Here is a 19942-nt window from a genome sequence, read left to right on the forward strand (position 1 = left end):
CAGAACTCCACATCGGGCTCCCTGCTCAGCAGGGATTCTGCTTGTCCCCTCTCCAACCTGCTTGTGCTCTCCTTCTCTCTCACACTCTTTCTCTCTCTCCCTTAAATAAACAAACGAAAAAAAAAACCTTAATAAAATTTTTAAAAAAGAGTCTGACCAGCAAACAACCGTTAGCACAAGGTCAAAGGACAAATGACAAAATGCATGAAAAATATCTACAATTCATGGCATATATGAAAAGCTCACAGAAATAACCTAATCAAAGCACATGAACAGTGTTCATGGTAAAGGAAATACAAATCACACAAACATCTGAAAAATGTTCAACCACATCCTGCACATTAAAACTAAAAGGAGATGCCATTTTCACCTGTGAGAAAGACAAAATTCTAGATAAAATACATTCTGTTAACAAAACTGTGATGAATATGGCAGCCTCACACACTGAAAAAAGGTCAATGCCTATAGAGGGCCATCTAGCTCTATCTAGCAATCCCACTTTTGAGAATTTATCCCCAAGATATATCTGCCAGAACATGAATGGCCTATATACAAATTTATTCACTGCATCACTGTTGTTTTCAACACCCAAAAATCAGAAACAACCCAAGAGTCCAAGATACAAATTATATAAGATTTAAAATAGGGGCAGCCCAGGTGGCTCAGAGGTTTAGGGCTGCCTTAAGCCCAGGGAGTGATCCTAGAGACCTGGATCCAGTCCCACATCGGGCTCCCTGCATGGAGCCTGCTTCTCCCTCTGCCTGTGTCTCTGCCTCTCTCTCTCTCTCTGTGCATCTCTTATGAATAAATAAATAAAATCTTTAAAAAAACAAGATTTAAAATTAAATAAGCTAGGTTCTGTTCCCACCACAGAACACTGCACAGCTATTACAAAAGGTGTGAGGAAGTTCTCTATGAATTAATATGGAAAGAATCTCTAGAACATGCTGTGAAATCCTTTTTAAAATAATTTGTTAAAAAATAAAATAAAATAAAATAATTTGTTAAAGATGCTACTTTTGTATAAAAAGAAAGCTATAATATATATTCATATTTGCTCACATGTGCATGAAGAGGCACTACAAAGATAGAAAAAATTAATTACAAGGATTGCCTATAGAGAGTAAGGGAAACAGAGTGGATGTCATGTGAGAACATGACTCCCCGGGCAGCCCAGGTGGCTCAGCAGTTTAGCGCTGCCATCAGCCCAGGGCATGATCCTGAGGACCAGGGATGGGTCCCACGTCAGGCTCCCTGCATGGAGCCTGCTTCTCCCTCTGCCTGTGTCTCTGCCTCTCTCTCTCTCTCTCTCTCTCTATCTCTCTCTCTCCGTGTCTCTCATGAATAAATAAAATCTTTTTAAAAAAGAAAAAAAAAGAACATAACTCCCCAAGGAAGACCTTTCCAGATCATTTCGATGTATGAACTACCTGATCATATTCCCTTATTCAAAAATTAATTACGACAATATTAGAAGACTTATACTTTTCAATTTCAAAACCTACTACAAAGCTATAGTAATTAAAACAGTGTAAGCACTTCCATAAGGATAAGCATACAGAATGACGAGATAGAACTGAGAGTTCATAAATAAACCCATACATAGATGTATAACATAGTACAAAAAGAGTACAAAGTCAACAAGAGTACAAAGACCATTCAATGGAGAAGAATGGCCTTTTCAGCAACTGGTGATAGAACAACTGGATATTCAGATGCAGAAGAATGAAGTTAGATCTTTACCTCATACCAAAATTAACACAAAATGGATCAAAGACCTAACTGCACGGGTTAAAACTGTAAAATTCTGAGAAATAACCATAAGGTCAACCTTCATGACAACGGATTTTGGGAATGGTTTCTTAAATATAAAACCAAAACACAAAAGAAAAAAAGATAAAATTGGACTTCATCAAAATTAAAAACTTTTAAGGGTAGAGGATGAGTAAAATAGGTAAATGGGATTAAGAGGTATAAACTTCCAATTATAAAATGAGTAAGTCACAGGGATATAAATTAAGCACAGGGAATGTAGTCTATAATACTGTAATAACTTTGTATGGTGACAGTTGGAAACAACACTTATTATGGTGAGCATTTGTAATGCATATAAATGTCATATCATTATGTTACACACCTGAAACTAATATAATATTGTATATCAACTACACTTCAATAAAAAAATTTTAGGAGTGCCTGGCTGGCTCAATCAGTGGAGCATAAGACTCTCCATCTCTGGGTCATGTTTTCAAGCCCCACTTTGAGCCAAAAACAAACAAAACTTTTAAACTTTTGTGCATCAAAAGACACTATCAAGAAAGCGAAAGGACAATCCACAGAATGGTAGAAAATATTTGCAAATCATGTATATAATAAGGGTCTGGGATCTGGAATTTATAAATTACTTACAATTCAATGACAAAAAGACAAACCAATGAATTTTAATTGTGAGCCCCAACATAAGACTCGAACTCACAACCCTAAGATCAAGACCTGAGCTGGGATCAAGAGCCAAATATTTAGCTAACCAAGCCACCCAGGTGTCCCTCAAACAATTCAATTTTAAATGAATGAAGAATCTGAATAGCTATTTCTCCACAGAAGACATACTAATGGCAAACACATGAAAAGATGCTCAATATCATTAGCCATTAGAAAAATGCAAATCAAAATCATATTGATGTACCATTTCACATTCACCAGGATGGCTATAACCAAAAAATAAATAAAAATTTAAAAAGAAATAACAAGTGCTGGCAAGGATGCAGAGAAATCAGAACCCTCGTGGCTGGTGGGAATGTAAAAAGTCACTGTGGAAAACAATTGGGGGCAGCCCGGGTGGTCCAGCGGTTTAGTGCCACCTTCAGCCCAGGGCGTAATCCTGGAGGCCCGGGATCGAGTCCCACATCAGGCTCCCTGCATGGAGCCTGCTTCTCCCTCTGCCTGTGTCTCTGCCTCTCTCTCTCTCTCTCTGTGTCTCTTATGAATAAATAAAATCTTTAAAAAAAGAAAAAAAAAGAAAACAATTGGACTGTACCTCAGTAAGTTAAACAGAATTTTCATATGATCCAGCAATTCTACTCCTGAGTATGTTAACCAAAAGAACTGAAAACAGGTGCTCAACCAAAAACTTGTCCACACATGTTTATAGCAGCTCTATTCACAATAGCTAAAAGGCTGGGAATGTCCATCAATGAATGCATGGATAAACAAAATGTGATATAGTTATGCAATGCAATATTCTTCATATAAAGGAATGAAGTAGGGCAGCCCCGATGGCCCAGTGGTTTGGCGCCACCTTCAGCCCGGGGTATGATCCTGGAGACCCCGGATCGAGTCCCACATCAGATTCCCTGTATGGAGCCTGCTTCTCCCTCTGCCTGTGTCTCTGCCTCTCCTCTCTCTGTGTGCGTATCTGTCATGAATAAATAAAAAAAATCTTTAAAAAAAATAAAATAAAGAAACGAAGTACTGATACACGCTATAGTGCACGTACACATGTATGTAAGCACAATGTATGTTCAAAGGATGAACCTTGATTACACTATGCAAAGTCAAAGAAGCCAGACACAAAAGACTGCATATTCTATGTTCCATTTCTATAAAATATTCAGATGAGGCAAATCCATAGAGACCAAAGGCAGATTCCTGGTTGCAAGAGCTAGGGATGGGGGAGTATGGAGAGTGCTTGCTTAAAGAGCATAGGGTTTCCTTTCAGGGTAATAAAAATGTTTTGAAACTAGACGGTGGTGATGATTTCATAACACTGTGAATACACAATCACTTAACTCCATGCTTTAAAATGGTTAATTTTATGTTACATGTATTTTACCACAATAAAAAATGAGTTAACTTTAGAAAGAACAAATAAATACTGAGAATAAAAAATAAGTGACTGACTTAAAACTCAAATGACACACTAAACTCCAGACTGGACATGGTCAAAGAAAACATTAGTAAACTGGAGGATCCCCTCAGGGCACAACAATGAAAAAAACAATTGAGATACTATACCATGCATAGTATTATTTGTTTAATATACCCATTGAAGAAAATATAGAGAACCAACTAATATATCAATATTTCTGAATTTGTAGACCCCAAATCAATATGGTTTTAAATTGGTCCTATTTCTCCAGCTGAGAACTTCAGACTCTTCCCTTCATCCTGGGTTATTTCAGGTCCTTGGATTATGATAACAACGAGTTTCTTCCCACCTATGCCGGGATCTTCTTTTTTATTTTTTTTTTAAAGATTTTATTTATTCCTTTGAGAGAGAAAGAGAGCAAGTGAGTGAACACAAGCAGGGGAAAGAGGTAGAGAGATGGGGAGAAGCAGACTCCCCACTAAGCAGAGCGCCCCATGCAAGGCTCAATCCCAGGACCCTGAGATCATGACCTGAGCCAAAGGCAAATGACTGAGTCACGCAGGGACCCCTGTATCTTCTTTTTTTTTTTTTTTTTTAATGGCCCTTATTTCTTCAAATTGAGCTACAACAACAGACTCTAATGGGCAAGAAAAAGAGGCTGACCCCACAATTCACGACCAGAGTAGGGAGGGACTCAGGAACTGAGATAAAAGGGGTGAAGAGAATAAAGGTGAGAGGAAGAAGGAGCTCAGAGAGGAAGGAGATGGATAGAACAATACTGTCACCATAATGAGCCTATTCTCATCTCCCTAGGCCTGGGGGGCATCTGTCACACAAAATAACTGAGCACCTACAGTGTGATGCATAAGGCACTCTATCGTTACTGCAGGGTACTGAACCACCACCACATCGACATCGAGAACACTGTTTTTAATGTGACTCTAAACAGTTAGGTGGGGAAAGGAGAACTGGTAAAAAGTAGGCTGTTGTTCACCTTGTAAAATCAACTAAGCAAATCAAGGAATCAAGATTGGGATCTGAAAACAAAAGTGGATGAAAAAAAAAAAATGAAAAAAAAAATTGAAAACAAAAGTGGGAGGTTGGGCGCTGGGGTGGTTCAGTTGGTGAAGCATCAGCTTTCAACTCAAGTCGTCATCTCAGAGCCCTGGGATCGAGCCCCACATGTTGCTCTCTGCTCAACGGGGATGCTGCTTCTCCCTCTCAGCAAATCACTGAAGAGAAGGAATGAAAGAAAGGAGTGCCAAAAACTAACTGACTTGGCCAACATGAGTCACACATCTGCATCAAACTTCAGGAGAGCCATCGGCCTGTGCCACAGTCCACCAAACTTGCCATTTATCAACGATGAAGATGTGATCCTACATTGTGATTTCCTAACTTTACATTAACAATAATGCTTCTGGCATTACAGCCCTTGTCAAAGTATATAAAACAGGCTTCCACTGAAAGCTTACTCAGGCTGCTAACATGCTGTATGTAGTAAAAAGAGTAAGACATTAAACAAATCCAAAAATTAAACACTAACCACAAAGCAAACACTAGATGTGGGCTTCCTCCTCCTGGCGCCTTCTCTTTGTGAACGAACCTGCAGGAGCCCTGGACATAATGGATGCCCCATGGAGCGAACAGAGCTGAAGAAGCAATCAAAGAGCTGCTGTACTCCCGAAATGTCTTTCCACGTTCTTCTAGCTCTTTACCACCCACAAAAGATCAGACCCCACAGAGAAACACAGGTAGCTCTTTTTAATATCGTGGCAGCTTCTGATTTGCTCAACAAAGCCTACAGGTGATTGTTTCCCTGAGCCCATTACAAATGGCTCAATGTTGGAACAAGAAGTTTGAGAGCAGAGATCTCTCTTTCAACTCTTCCATTTTGGTATAATATTCATTTTTTTCCTAACTATAAAGGTACTGTATGTTTAAAACTCAACTTTGACAGCTTTTAATGCCTCCCACTAAACAGGACTTTCAGTCCTTTTTCTGAAGGAATGAAGATTCCCAAGGGGCTGCTGAGGGCCATATCTGGACCTAATTTCCTGGGCCCACTCAGTCAGTCTGGGTGTCCAATAAGGTACCCTTAACCTCTGGCTCATTCTGTAGCAGAGAGCAAAAACTGATAAATGTATACACTGGGTTTTTCCCCCTAAATCAATTATTGGCAGAAGAGCCAGAGAATAAGAAAAACGTTTTGAGAACACCAGAGTTAAGAGCTGTGCAGGATTAATGATGGCCACAAACTCTGAAATTCTTTCCATTGCAAAGTGGTCTACAGCCCTCCCCTGGAATCTGGGTGGGCTGTGAGACAGCTTTGTCCAATAGCATATGGCAGAAGTGATGCTGCACTCCCTTCCAAGCCTGGCCTTGAGGGGCTAGCACTCTCATTTCCTAGCTTTTAAAATACCTGGTCTTGGGAGTGTTCGCTGTGGGAAAAGTCAGCCGCAAGTTAGAAATCAAACTACCCTGAGACCGCCCAGCTGTGAGAAGCCCAAGTAATTGGGAGGGGGAGACCGACCCTGGAGAATAAGATGAGGTGGGGAGGAGGAGAGAAGCAAGATGAAACACGGGCTATCTTAGAAGTAGATCCCTAGCCCCAGCCAACACAAATAGATCAGAGACAAGCACCCAGCAAAACCCCTCTTAGATTCCTGACGCACAAAATTGTGAGGAAGACAGGATGGTTTTGGTTTTTTGTTGTTTTTTAAGATTGTATTTATTATTTATCTGAGAGAGAGAGAGCACACGCAAGAGAGAGCACAAGCAGGGGAGAGAGAGAGAAGCAAGCTCGCCGCTGAGCAGGGAGGCTGACATGGGACTTGATCCCAGGACCCTGGAATCATGACCTAAGCCAAAGGCAGCCACTTAACCAACTGAGCCACACAGGCACCCCTAGAAAGGTTATCTTTAAGCCACTAAGTTCTGGGATGGTATGTTAAGCAGCAATAGCTAGTAGAAGCATAAGCCAAGGTAGGCAAGTTCTTAAGAAGAGGAGATGCCCTCACAAAGCCAAAGGGTCAGGGGGCCAGCAGAACTGGACCAGAGTGGGGAGGGGTATCATGGCCTAAGCAATGTCTGGGGACACCAAACAGACTATACCCAAACACGTCAAGGATATTAAAAATTCTGGTCAAGTGGGTATGGTGGATCACTATGGTTTCAAGTACCAACTCAAGGCCACTTGGGGTGGAATAGGCCTCAAAGAGCCAGTTAGGGGAATTATGCCACTTACTTCTCCCTCTCAGGGCCCTCCCTCATTAACTGCACACACATCTATGACAGCCTCCCTCCATGTCCCTGCCAGAAAGGCAGAGTTCTGCTAGGACCACCTAATAACCTGCCCAACTCCCTCTATTAATCCCACCTCCCAGTGGCCATCAATAAAGCAAGTCAAGGACACTCAAGTGGGACTTTCCGGTAGCCCTCCTAGCAGACATTTCTCCCCCCACCCCGCTTCCCAACAGCCCCAGACTTCAACTGTGGCTCCAGGTGGTCCCCAGGAGGTCAACTCTACACTCTATGAAACATATGACCTAAGCTGAGTCATAGAGTCGATCCCATACTGGCTCAAGAATGGACATGCTACCTAAGCTGGCCCAATCAAAGTAACCTTCAGGACTTCTGCTTGAAACGCAGAGACAAAGGCTCAATCTCCTTCTTGGGATGGTGAACTATGAAGACTGCAACCATCATGGCCTACCTGAGGACATGGCTGACATGCATGGGGGAAACCAGGGCTCAGAGAATCCCAGATAAAACAATCCCAGTAGTGATGACAGAGGGAATCCAGCTCAAGCTGAAACCGAATTCACTGTACCTTCACATGCTTCAATCGTAAAGCAATAAACCTGCTTCACTAAAGACAGCTGAGTTGGGCCATGCCCAGGGTAAGAACTGGAACTAGTAAGGAAAAGCCTGAAAGCACATGGGCACTAGGCAGGGCAAGGACATAACAGAGACAGGGAATAAACTGGACAATCTTCCTGCTATGCAATCCTTAACAACAAGGAAGAGAAATGATTCGATTTATTTATATAAATAATGTAATTAATTTATATACATTAATTTAAAGTAGAGTTCTAGTCATTAAAGAGGAAGAGAGTGAAAATAAATGTTAAATCTAATTAAGTCAAAAGCCAAGACATGGAGGCAGCCTAAGTCTCCACTGACAAATGAATCCATAAAGAAGAGGTGATATGGAGACACAACAGAATACTATTCAGCCATAAAAACAGAAGAAAATCCTATCATTTGCAAGAATATGGATGGGCCAGAAGGGCTTTCAGTCAGACAGAGAAAGACAAATACTATACAGTCTCCCACATGTGTAGAATCTAAAACACCAATCTCAGAGATACAGAGAATAGATTAGTGGTTGCCAGAGGCAGGGGTAGAGGGCGGGTGAAATGGATGAAGATGGCCAAAAGATTCAAACTTCTAGTTATTAAGATTAATAAATTCTGGGATATAAGGTATGGCACAGTGACAAGTTAACAATACTGTATCACATATATCAAAGTTGCTAGGAGAGAAGATCTAAGAAGTTCTCATCACAAGAAAAGTAAAACTGTAACTACGTGAGGTAATGAACTAACTGAACATAACACTGATCATTTCACAATATACCCATGTATCAAATCATCATGTTTTACGATTCTAATAGGGTGTTACATGTCAACTATATTCAATAAAACTGGAAAAATATTTTAAATTTTTTGCAAAAAGGAAAGTAAACTACTTTAAGTCTTAAAATTGCCAAAGTAGCCCCAAGAATCCTAAAATTAAGAAAATGTATTTATTAGCAGTTGGTTTGTGTTCCATCATCCCTTCAGCTCTCAGAGGGCTTTCCATATTGGAACTGGAAGCTAAAAACTCAAAATTAAGAACACACACAGCAAGCATGTAAAACATACTCTCTGCATCTTATTCCATCAAAGACCATAAAAGAGATAAAGAGCTGAAAGAGCAAGAGAGGCACTTTGTATCACTTAAGTGTTTCTGAAAGTCCAAAGGATTTGGAAATAAATTTTGATTAAGACTCTTCGCATAAATCACATAAATTTTTCATCAAAATGATCAGATGTATCATATCCCCCACAAACTTAAATTGTCAACCATTATAAAATTATATTGCTAATAGTACATTGCTTCAGGCACTTAACAGAATTATCCAGATAAAATAGACATCATTGCAAAAAGTAAAAGGAACACAAAACACCTAATAAAACACAAAACACTCCTCTTTAAGGACTCAGATGAAAGCTGTTTTGTTTTCACTTGAGCATACCTTAACAACCACTAGTGTTCTCCCATTTCAAGTGCCTTCACTTATGCTTTTATGATATTCCTTGTGCTCATCCTTTCAAGGGACTTCAGTACATTCTAAAATATTTGAGATTACTCAAAAATGGGATGATTCTACAAACATCAAGCAGAGAAGACAATGATGACAGCATTTAATTCTCAGCTCAGCACAGAAAAATAATTATTCAGAGGACCTGACTTAAATGCTAATTCTAGGAAGAAACAAGTTTGCAGCAAAGCCATGCCGAAGGATCCCAGGGGACACAGGGTGGGAAAAAGTACTGGAGACATCTATAACCAGACTTGTGAATGGAGCTCTAAAACTTGGGATTATTTCCAGAAGAGGCAAATCCATTCTACCCTACCAGGACCCAAGTAAAGATTGGGATTTAATTTAAGGCAGGGGTGTCCTGATCATGGCAACAGGTAAGAGGAGAATTAAGATCAAAGGAAATGCTGAAGAAGGATAAGAATATGACTCTTCTAAACATAAGTGAATCTGATGAGCTGACAATCCTCAATGTGGGGCTTTACTGTAGACCTTCAAAATCAGGCAATAAACTCTATTCCTTAAGGTTAAAATGGGTCCAAGAAACAAGGGATCAAGTTTTGTTTCTTCAGAGAAAGTCAAAGTACAGGAAATAATACAGTTAACTATTAACAACTCTTAGATGTCTACAAAAGGGAATCATGGCAGCAAAAGAAACTGCAGATACTAAGACATTCTACTTACACTACATACACTGAGATGTATTACCAAAGGAGGCTAAATATTCTAATAACTTTGAAGAGAAAGGCAGAATGTGATGGTTTTTTTTTTTTAATTTTTATTTATTTATGATAGTCACACACACACAGAGAGAGAGAGAGAGATGCAGAGACATAGGCAGAGGGAGAAGCAGGCTCCATGCAGGGAGCCCGACGTGGGATTTGATCCCAGGTCTCCAGGATCGCGCCCTGGGCCAAAGGCAGGCACCAAACCGCTGCGCCACCCAGGGATCCCTGTGATGGTTTTTAATGGCCCTCAGAAACATAAAAACAGAACAGAAATGAATGGCCACCTTAAACAGATTCATAATTTCAGATTCCTAATTCTCCTATAAACCAGGATCACTATTCCAAGGCATTTTCTAGACTAAATCTCAGTCAGTCAAAGCAGGTTGGCATTCTCACCAATAAGCAGTTCGTCAAAGACCTAAACCTTCACTGTCCAATATGACAGCCATTAAGCACACACAGGTGTCGGGTACTTGAAATGTGCCGGGTCAAAATTGAGACGGGCTGTATGTATAAACTACACACCAAGATTTAGAAAACTTTAGCACCAAAAAAGGAATGAAAATTCTATCAGTCAACTTTTTATATTGATTATGAGGTGAAATCATACTATTTTGGATATATTAGGTTAAATAAAATATATTTTTAAATTAATTTCACTTGTTTCTTTTTACTTCTTTTTTAATATGTCTACTAGGAATTTAAAATGGCATGTGGCTCACATTTGTGGTTTGCATTATATTCCCTGTCAGACATGATAAGCAAACAAAATGAAACACCACTGTATCAAACACACTTCCAAGATGGTAAACATTCCACATGTGAACAGAAGACTAAAGAAGGGTAAACAGGATCAGGAGCATTCAGATGACTCGTACCACAGCACTAGCTATGTTGTTTGAAGGAAGTAATAAGCACAAACAACAAACTTTCTGGAAAAGGAGCAGCTGTAATGGCAGATTCTCTTTTCCTCCAGCTGTTAAGTGTCCAGAGACTCTCTTCTTGGGTGGGCTCGCCCTCCTGCCTACCTTTGATGAGCTCCGGCCTGTACGTCTTCCGCAGCTGCTCCAGGAAGCTGTTGTAGAAGCTCTCTGCCTGTTCCGTGGGCATTGCCAGGTGGAAGTCAGGCTTGTTCCCCTTGAGGACACACTGGAGTGTGAACTGGCTGATGCACAGCACCTCGTACTGTTTGTCCATCACACTCTTCGACCAGTGCTTCCCACTTTCATCCTCAAACACGCGCAGGTTTAAAATCTTTCTGACCCTGAAGGAGAAAACAGTGACAAGAGCTATCTGAAGAATCATAAGCCCCCCAACATTCTCCATACCCCCAAGTGTTACCAGCATCCTGTCGAACAAGGACATAATGTTGACGTAATGTTATGTGTATTACATATATATAAAGACAGAAGAAGGAAGTTACTTGGGCCTTGGGCAAGTTATTTATCCACTCTATGCCTCAGTTTCCTCATCTGTAATATGAGGTAGTAACAGACTTACTTCACAGGGTTGTTTTAGGATTCCTTTTTTTTTTTTATTTTTTATTTTTTATTTTTTATTTTTTATTTTTTTGGCCAGTTCCTCCAATTCACAGGCAGCTACCCATGCAAACCTGAGCTAAGAACAACCATCCACCAACTGCTCTTTCAGGTTGGTGGATATGTCAAGACGTGGGTTCAATTTTTTTAATTGAAAAATTCAATCTAGGGATCCCTGGGTGGCGCAGCGGTTTAGCGCCTGCCTTTGGCCCAGGGCGTGATCCTGGAGACCCGGGATCGAATCCCACGTCGGGCTCCCGGTGCATGGAGCCTGCTTCTCCCTCTGCCTGTGTCTCTGCCTCTCTCTCTCTCTCTCTCTCTCTCTCTCTCTCTCTCTCTCTCTCTGTGACTATCACAAATAAATAAAAATTAAAAAAAAAAAAAAAAAAAAGAAAAATTCAATCTTTACACTGAAATAAATGATATCCCACTTTAACATCCTTTCTTGGAACTACTCAAAATGAAGAAGTGGGCAAACACCCTAGAGAAAACTCATGCTTATTGCAAATATGCAAAAAGACCTGGCAAAAGCCTCCCTGACAACTATGTCCCATGCCTCTTAAGCCCTAGGAGGGCCTCCTTATAAATGTGGATGACAAAGAGCAGCCACTGTGACAAGGAAGAGAAGCAGAGAACATTTATTCCTTAGCAGGAATTAGGTTCCAAATCTGATTTTCAACCTACTACAAAAGGGACAATCGGATGGAATTACACCCAGGTATAGGCCCCAACAGGCAGAATCCACAGATCACAAGTCTAAAGCAAATGTGCCAAGTGGTGCTGGGGGCAGGGGCGGGGTAAGTATGGGGACAGGTGAGGCTGCCTGTGCTGAGAGCCAGTCAGGAGAAAGCAATGGCAAACTCCCCTACCATAGTCAGAAAGAGCACCAGCTTTCAAGTCAGGTAGTCTAGATTCTAATTTGAATTCAGGCTTTTTACTATATACACGTTCATGATCTTAGGCAAGTCATTTAACTCTCTGACCCCCAGAGATCCAATGAACAACTGAACATTTTTTTAAAGACATAAATAGTGCCCAGATCATACTGCTCTACTTGAAAACAGAAAACACTCATAAGAAAAAAAGTTTGGTTCTACATTATGAGAATGGTTCATGGGTAAAGGACCAAACAGGAACTGAGGCTTTTGAGTTCCAGCTCTGCTGCTAATGTAGCAGGGTGTCACTGGACAGATTACACTTCCTTGGTCTCCTCATCTGAAACACGGAGACAGGGGCACCTGGGTGGCTCAGTGGTTGAGCATCTGCCTTTGGCTCAGGTCATGATCCGGGGTCCTGAGACTGAGTCCCACATCGGGCTCCCTGCAAGAGCCTGCTTCTTCCTCTGCCTGTGTCTCTGCCTCTCTCTGTGTCTCTCGTGAATAAATAAATGAAATCTTAAAAAAAAAGAAAAGAAAAGGAAAGGAACACGGAGATAGCCATATTACATCAAATCCAACACAGATAAAAGTCACAGCAGCTCACTTCACAGGACCAAAATACTATGGAAGTTCCCAGTGTACATATATATGCAACTTTTTTAAAGATTTATTTATTTATTTATTTATTTATTTATTTATTTATTTGAGAGAGAGAGAGAGAGCATGAGCAGAAGGGGGAGAAGGAGAAAGAATCTAAAGCAGACTCCATACTGAGCATGGAGCCCAATTCAGGGCTCAGTCTCACAACATGGAGATCATGACCTGAGCTGAAACCAAGAGTTGGTCATTTAACTGACTGCACCACCCAGGCACCCCATATACATATAGAGTTTAGATAGGTAGGTAAGCAGACAGAAATATACAGATACAGATATCTGCAGGTATATATCTATACCACTACATATCCCATTCAAATAGCAATGACCTAGAAATCCGCCTCGTACATGTGTTCCAGTTCCTTCTGTGTATCTTCCAGAGAAATACCCAGCAACACACAGATGCCCCGTCCAATAGCACTTATTTGCTCTCCTCCAACTAGAAAAGAAACAAAAGTGAAAAGAGACTCAGAACCAAACAGGTACCATGACACGCTCTTAAGTAACCACAGGAATGTTTAAAAATCACATGTACTTCTTATAATTACTTTGGCAAAGTCAGTAGGTATTTAAAAATGAGTTTCAGGGACGCCTGGGTGGCTCCGCAGTTGAGCATCTGTCTGCCTTTGGCTCAGGTCGTGATCCCGGGGTCCCGGGATGGAGTCCCACATCTGGTTCCCTGCATGGAGCCTGTTTCTCCCTCTGCCTATGTCTCTGCCTCTCTCTCTGTATCTCCTATGAATAAAATAAAATCTTTTTTAAAAAGTTTCATAGGGGATCCGTGGGTGGCTTAGCAGTTTAGCGTCTGCCTTTGGCCCAGGGCATGATCCTGGAGTCCTGGGATCGAGTCCCACATCAGGCTCCCAGCATGGGCCTGCTTCTCCCTCCTCCTGTGTCTCTGCCTCTCTCTGTCTCTATGTCTATCATACATAAATAAATCTTCAAAAAAAAAAAAGTTTCATAAATGCAGTAAGCCTATCAAGATTTATGTCCATCCTGATTTTATATCTGGAATGAATGACTTGAGGTTTTTTTAAGATTTTATTTATTTATTCATGAGAGACACAGAGAGAGGCAGAGACACACAGGCAGAGGGAGAAGCAGGCTTCCCACAGGGAGCCCAATGTGGGACTCAATCCCCGGTTCCTGGGATCACAACCTGAGCCAAAGGCAGACGCTCAACCACTGAGCCACCCAGACACCCCATGGAATGAATGACTTGTTAAGTGAACAACCATTAAGCCAAATTTTAGGGCCACATTTTCATCTGCGTTACCTTGGGTAAGACACCTCAAACTTTCCATGCTCATCTGTAAAAACAGAACAGAGTTTTCCTCCCCAAAGAATACAATTCCGCTGTATTAATTCTCAGAAAGGAAATGCCTGCTTTCCTTGGGAATCAGCAACTTTGGTAACACAATATACAGGTCACACAATAAATATTTATGTAAGAAAAATAAAGAAATAATTTTTCTACTTACTCCAAGAAGATAAATGTTATACATAAAAACACTATTTAAAAGTTAAGCTAAATAAATAAATAAATAAATAAATGAATGAATGAATGAATGAATGAATGTTAAGCTTCAGGGTGCCTGCATGGCTGACTCTCTTGAGCATCTGACTCTTGGTTTTGGCTTGAGTCTTGATCTTGGGGTCATGGAATCAACCCCCAAATTGGGCTCCATGCTCTGCATGGAGTCTGCTTAAGACTCTCTCTCTCTCCCTCCTCCTCTACCCCCTCTCCTCCTTCTCTAAAATAAATAAATAAATCTCTTAAAATTGAAAAAGAATTAAGTAAATAAAAGGCTTCAAGTCAGCAAACATCTATTAATTTGTATTCTAAGCCAATGACCTCCAAATCCCTCTTAATCATGCACCTCATCCACAAAAAATAAATCTCTAAATATATATATTCCAAATATTTGTGTATGTATTTATAATCAAATGTACACTCTACTACCATTAGGCAGTATCTCAGTGCTGGCACAGTTCTTAGGCCAAGATCTGTCATCATGATGGTGAACCGAAATCCATATTTCAAATGTTAATCTTCTAACTTTCAAAATTTTTGGCCAACTTTTTGTCAAATCTCATTAGATTACTGACGTCTTGTTATTTTACCATCTATTAACCTAATGTTCCAATCAGGAAAGGGCAGACTCTGTCATTCTCTTGTAGTTTGCTTCTGCTGGATAATAGTATCTATAAATATATCTGACAAGGCATCATGGATTGGAACATGTTGTCGTATCCTGCGAGCTAAGAAAAGAATGAAAAACTCCTCTGACAAGGGACCACCTGACCTGCAGTCTCCAGGGGAGTGTCAGCACCAACCCATTCCAACCTAAATACCAATAAAGCCTAATTTCTCTTCTTTTTATGCTAAGAACTATTTTCTTCTGTGTTTTGCTTATAATGGACTATAAGTGATTACTGTCCTTTGTGCCAATGACTCAGAAGCTGAAACAGAAAGAATCTAATCTGAAATAAGCAGTAAACAATTGGGTGGTTGGCTTGTTTGTGTCACCTTAGAAAAAGCTTCTGGCTTCATTTGTTCTTTAAATATATCAGTATTATTTTCTTACAAGACCAATATTATTTTCTTAAATTTTCCCCACAGTATGTTTTAAAAGCTTAAAAATAATGGTTATCGAATTATACCCACCATTAAATTAATGCATACACATCAAAGAAAATTTGGAAAATATAAGAAACAGGAAGAAAAAAAGAAAAGACAAGTACTTTAATATTTTAATGACTTCCTTTTGATATTTTCTCTATCCACAGGTTTTCATATTTGTTTTCAATTACTTTAATAACACTGTATATGAATTTTTGTGTCTCATCTTTTCTCTTAACAGTGTATAAGGATTTTTCATGTTATAAGCTCTTCCTAAACATCTTTTCATAGTCACATCTCATCAAGTTGAATAGTTACTTCTATCCAATGCACAAACTAATCATCCCATTTGGCTAGATATACGGTTTGTTTCAAAATTCTCACTTCAATAAATAACACTGTGGGGAAAATCTTTATATACTAGACATTAGACTTTCATTTTTGAGCATTTTTAGGTTCACAGCAGAATTGAGCAAAGATACAGAGATTCAGGACACCCGGTGGCTCAGTCGGTTAAGTGTCCTATTCTTGATTTCCACTCAAGCCATGATCAGGAGATGGAGCCCTGCTTTGGGCTCTGTACTGGGTGTGGGGTCTGCTTAAGATTCTCTCTCTGCCTCTGCTCCACCTCCTCTAAAAAAAAGAAAAAGGGGGTACTATAATTCACTGCCCCCATAAATGCATAGCTTCTCCACCACAGGGGTACATTTTTTTACAACTGATGAACCTACAATAACCCATCATTACCACTCTAAGTCCATAGTTTACATTAGGGTTTACTCTTGATGTTGTACATTCTATAGATTTGGACAAATATACAATAACATGTACCCACCATTACAGTATCCTACAGAGTAGTTTCACTTCTCTGAGAATCCTCCTTGCTCTGCCTATTCATCCCTCCAAATCTTTTCCTACAATTAGTATTCTCAGAACAGATTCTAAAAAAAGAATCACTATTCAAAGTGATTCAAATCACTATCTGAAGAGTTTCATGCTTTCCCTCTGCCACTCTCTTGTGTGTTCTCTCTTTCGAATAAGTAAAATCTTTTAAAAATATATATTTTTAAAAAGGGGGACGCCTGGGTGGCTCAGTCAGTTAAGCATCTGCCTTGGCCTCAGGTCATGGTTCCAAGGTCCTGGGATCAAGCCTGGCAGGGGGCTCTCCCTGTGCATCAGGGAGCCTGCTTCTCCCACTCCCTCTGCCCCTCCCCCTGCTCAAGCTCTCTCTCAAAGAAATCTTAAAAAAAAAAAAAAATTGAACAGTTTCAACATTTTTATAATGTATTACTTGTCTTAATAAGAAACAAATTATGCCCCAAAGCCTATATGTGAGTTGCTCTCTTATTTTGGAATAGTTTTGCTCTCCACCTCCAGGTACAAGTATAAGAACCAGGAGGTCCAAAGGGATCTTTTATTATAGACAAATGGATTCCCAAGGGAAAAAACTTGAGAATCGCCATTTTAGACAACAGATCACAGGGCTAGAAAAGACCTGAGATATTTGGTCAATTTCCCATGTATACCATCATCACCACTGGCCTCTTCTTTATTTTCTTTTTTTTTTTAATATTTTATTTATTTATTCATGAGAGACACAGAGAGAGAGACACACACAGGCAGAGGGAGAAGCAGGCTCCACGCAGGGAGCCTGTTACCGGACTTGATTCCAGGTCTCCAGAACCACGCCCTAGGCCAAAGGCAGCCGCTCAACCACTGAGCCACCCAGGTGCCCACCACTGACTTCTTCAAGAATTCATAATCTCTGAAATTAACTCATTCAAACCCACTTTAGACCCTCTTCCCAACATTCTGTGATTCTATTCAGATTTTAGCTGCTGAAGCTGAGTGATGGGACATGGGAATTACCACACCTTGCCGCCTGTGTAACTAAATGAATATGTTTGAGGGGATCCCTGGATGGCTCAGTGGTTTAGCGTCTGCTTTTGGCCCAGGGTGTGATCCTGGGGTCCCGGGATTGAGTCCCACGTCGGGCTCCCTGCATGGAACCTGTTTCTCTCTCTGCCTGTGTCTCTGCCTCTGTGTGTGTGTGTGTGTCTCATGAATAAATAAATAAAATCTTTAAAAAAAAAAGAATATGTTTGAAATGTCCCATAATAAAGCTTTTAAAATTAGATTATCACAATAGCCATGCCAAAGCATCAAAATGTGCTTGACCAATCTCATTAAGTGTGTCTGCCACATAATAAAATAGGACTCCTGATACTGTACTCTGTCCCAACCATAAAATTGAAAGTGGCATCTTAGAATCCCCGTAATAAAACGCCATTCATGTACAGCCACATTTCAGTGAAGCTAGTCACATTCTAAAAGAGTCAGAAAATCTTTCCATTACAGTTCAATTAGAAGGCCTGGCTAATGTGAAAGTCCCTCCAGCACTGAGAGAGAATTCCATTTTATTTGACACCTTCCCACAATTAATATTCTTATCTTTTTCTAAATACCCTTATCTTTTTTAATATGCAGGTTTGGTTTTTAACTAAAAGCATACAATTTAAATAGTATTTAAATAGTAAACTAAAATCACTCCAATTATTCAGCAAACCTCACAAAATACATGTTCTCAAGATTCCAGATCATCAGAATAAAGAGTTTGACAGAAGATTAGAAGTTAAATTCCTCAACGTTCACTTGTTGTTGGTGATGACCACATAGAGCGAAACGTGATTTTGCTCAAAAAAAGCAAAAAACCTTTACATCTATGAATTTCCTCGGTTTTAATTAACTTAAATATTAACTGAAAGGCCAAAAAACCTTTGTTTTAAAATCCCATAAATCCCAAAGCTCTTCTGTTCCCTATTACTCCAGGACCATGTCCAAAACCAGTTAACAAAACAGCTCAGACATCAATAGGCAGAGCTGAAGAGTAGACTCTCTGATCTAAATATATGGTTTTGCTGGGTTTCGGGGTTTCTTTAGGGGATTTTGTTGCTTTGTTTTTAGATCTATACTTGTGTGGACGCAAGAACACATACTTGGTGTAGCCTGGCTCAAGAAAAGGATATCTGGAATTACTTGGACAGAGACAACACTATGATTCTGAGAAAGGGGAGAAAAAAAAAAAAAAGACTAGAAGACAAATCTAAAATCAGTCATTAACAATTTTTTTTGGGGATCCGTGGGTGGCGCAGCGGTTTAGCGCCTGCCTTTGGCCTGGGGCGCGATCCTGGAGACCCGGGATCGAATCCCACGTCAGGCTCCCGGTGCATGGAGCCTGCTTCTCCCTCTGCCTATGTCTCTTCCTCTCTCTCTCTCTCTCTCTCTCTGTGTGACTATCATAAATAAATAAAAATAAAAAAAAATAAAAATAAAAAAACAATTTTTTTTGACTTCTCTCGGTTCGACTTTCTGAAACGACCGCCTTATACAGTCAATCATCTGGATCCCTGAGGTTCGAACTAGACTGCAGTGCCCAGCAGTGACTACAGGACTGTGGAGGGCTTGGCCCGCAAGAACCGGGGCAAAGCGAGACGTTTCCCCGGAATTCTTTGGGCGCCGACGCGTCCGCGCAGGACTGGAGCTGCGGGCGGGGGGCGGGGCAGGGGTCCTCGCGCGGCGGCCGGGCCGGGCCGGGCCGGGCCGGGCGCCGGGTGCACAACTGTCAGAACTCCGCGCTCCGCACGACTCCCCAGATCTGTGCACTTGATCGGCGGTGCGGCTCCGTAACAACCGGGCACGAGACAATGGGCGAAAAGGGAAACCTACAGCGAAACGCTGGAGGGCGCGGGCGGGGGCGGGGGCGGGGGCGGGGGTCCTCGCCCCGGAAACGCTGCCTGCGTGGTGGTTGCGCCACGGTCCGCCTGAGGACGGCCACGGGGGTGCTCGGAGGTTCTGGCACCCGGGACCCGGGACCCGAGAAAGGAAAAAGACAATGAAGAGGCGCGCTGACCGCGGCCCGGGCAGGACCCTCGGCGGGGCCCCCGGGGCGCCCGGAGCCCGCCCGGAACCTCAGGGCTGCGGGGGCCGCGCCCGCCGGGGCCGGCGCCGGGCACCCTCCGGGGGCGGCGGGGACTGCGGGCGCGGACGGCGGGCGCGGACGGCGGGCGCGGGGTCAGGGGTGGCTCCTCCCGGCCCGGCCCGGCCCGGCCCCGGCCCGGCCCCGCCCGACTGACCTGTGACGCTGGCCCGGGTGACGCGCTGCACCACGGCTTTCATGGCGGCGGCTGCGGCGAGTCGGGCGGCGCCGCGCTCTTCCGGCCTCGCGACTCTGCGCGCGGCGTGGCGGCCGGCGCCCTCTGCGGGTGACACCGGGAAGCGCGGCG

At 41.7% G+C, this 19942-nt stretch overlaps 1 protein-coding gene across 5 annotated transcripts in view; it reads right to left on the reverse strand.

Annotated features, from left to right (window-relative positions):
- DTD1 (D-aminoacyl-tRNA deacylase 1) overlaps positions 1-19942 on the reverse strand; it is a 184615-nt gene extending 164673 nt beyond the window's left edge. For 4 of the 5 annotated variants that reach the window (XM_038571469.1, XM_038571467.1, XM_038571466.1 and 1 more), the window contains exons 1-3: positions 19793-19942; positions 13385-13475; positions 10993-11228 (exon numbers count right to left, since the gene is read on the reverse strand). In XM_038571469.1, coding sequence (XP_038427397.1) covers positions 10993-11228; positions 13385-13475; positions 19793-19835 — 370 coding nt within the window. In that variant the 5' untranslated portion in view covers positions 19836-19942. Of the gene's footprint in view, positions 1-10992; positions 11229-13384; positions 13476-13584; positions 13658-19792 lie in introns of those variants that run through there. The other variant, XM_038571468.1, reaches the window with a different exon arrangement.

The sequence above is a fragment of the Canis lupus genome, chromosome 24 (assembly GCF_011100685.1).
Source record: "Canis lupus familiaris isolate Mischka breed German Shepherd chromosome 24, alternate assembly UU_Cfam_GSD_1.0, whole genome shotgun sequence".
Taxonomy (NCBI): Eukaryota; Metazoa; Chordata; class Mammalia; order Carnivora; family Canidae; genus Canis; species Canis lupus.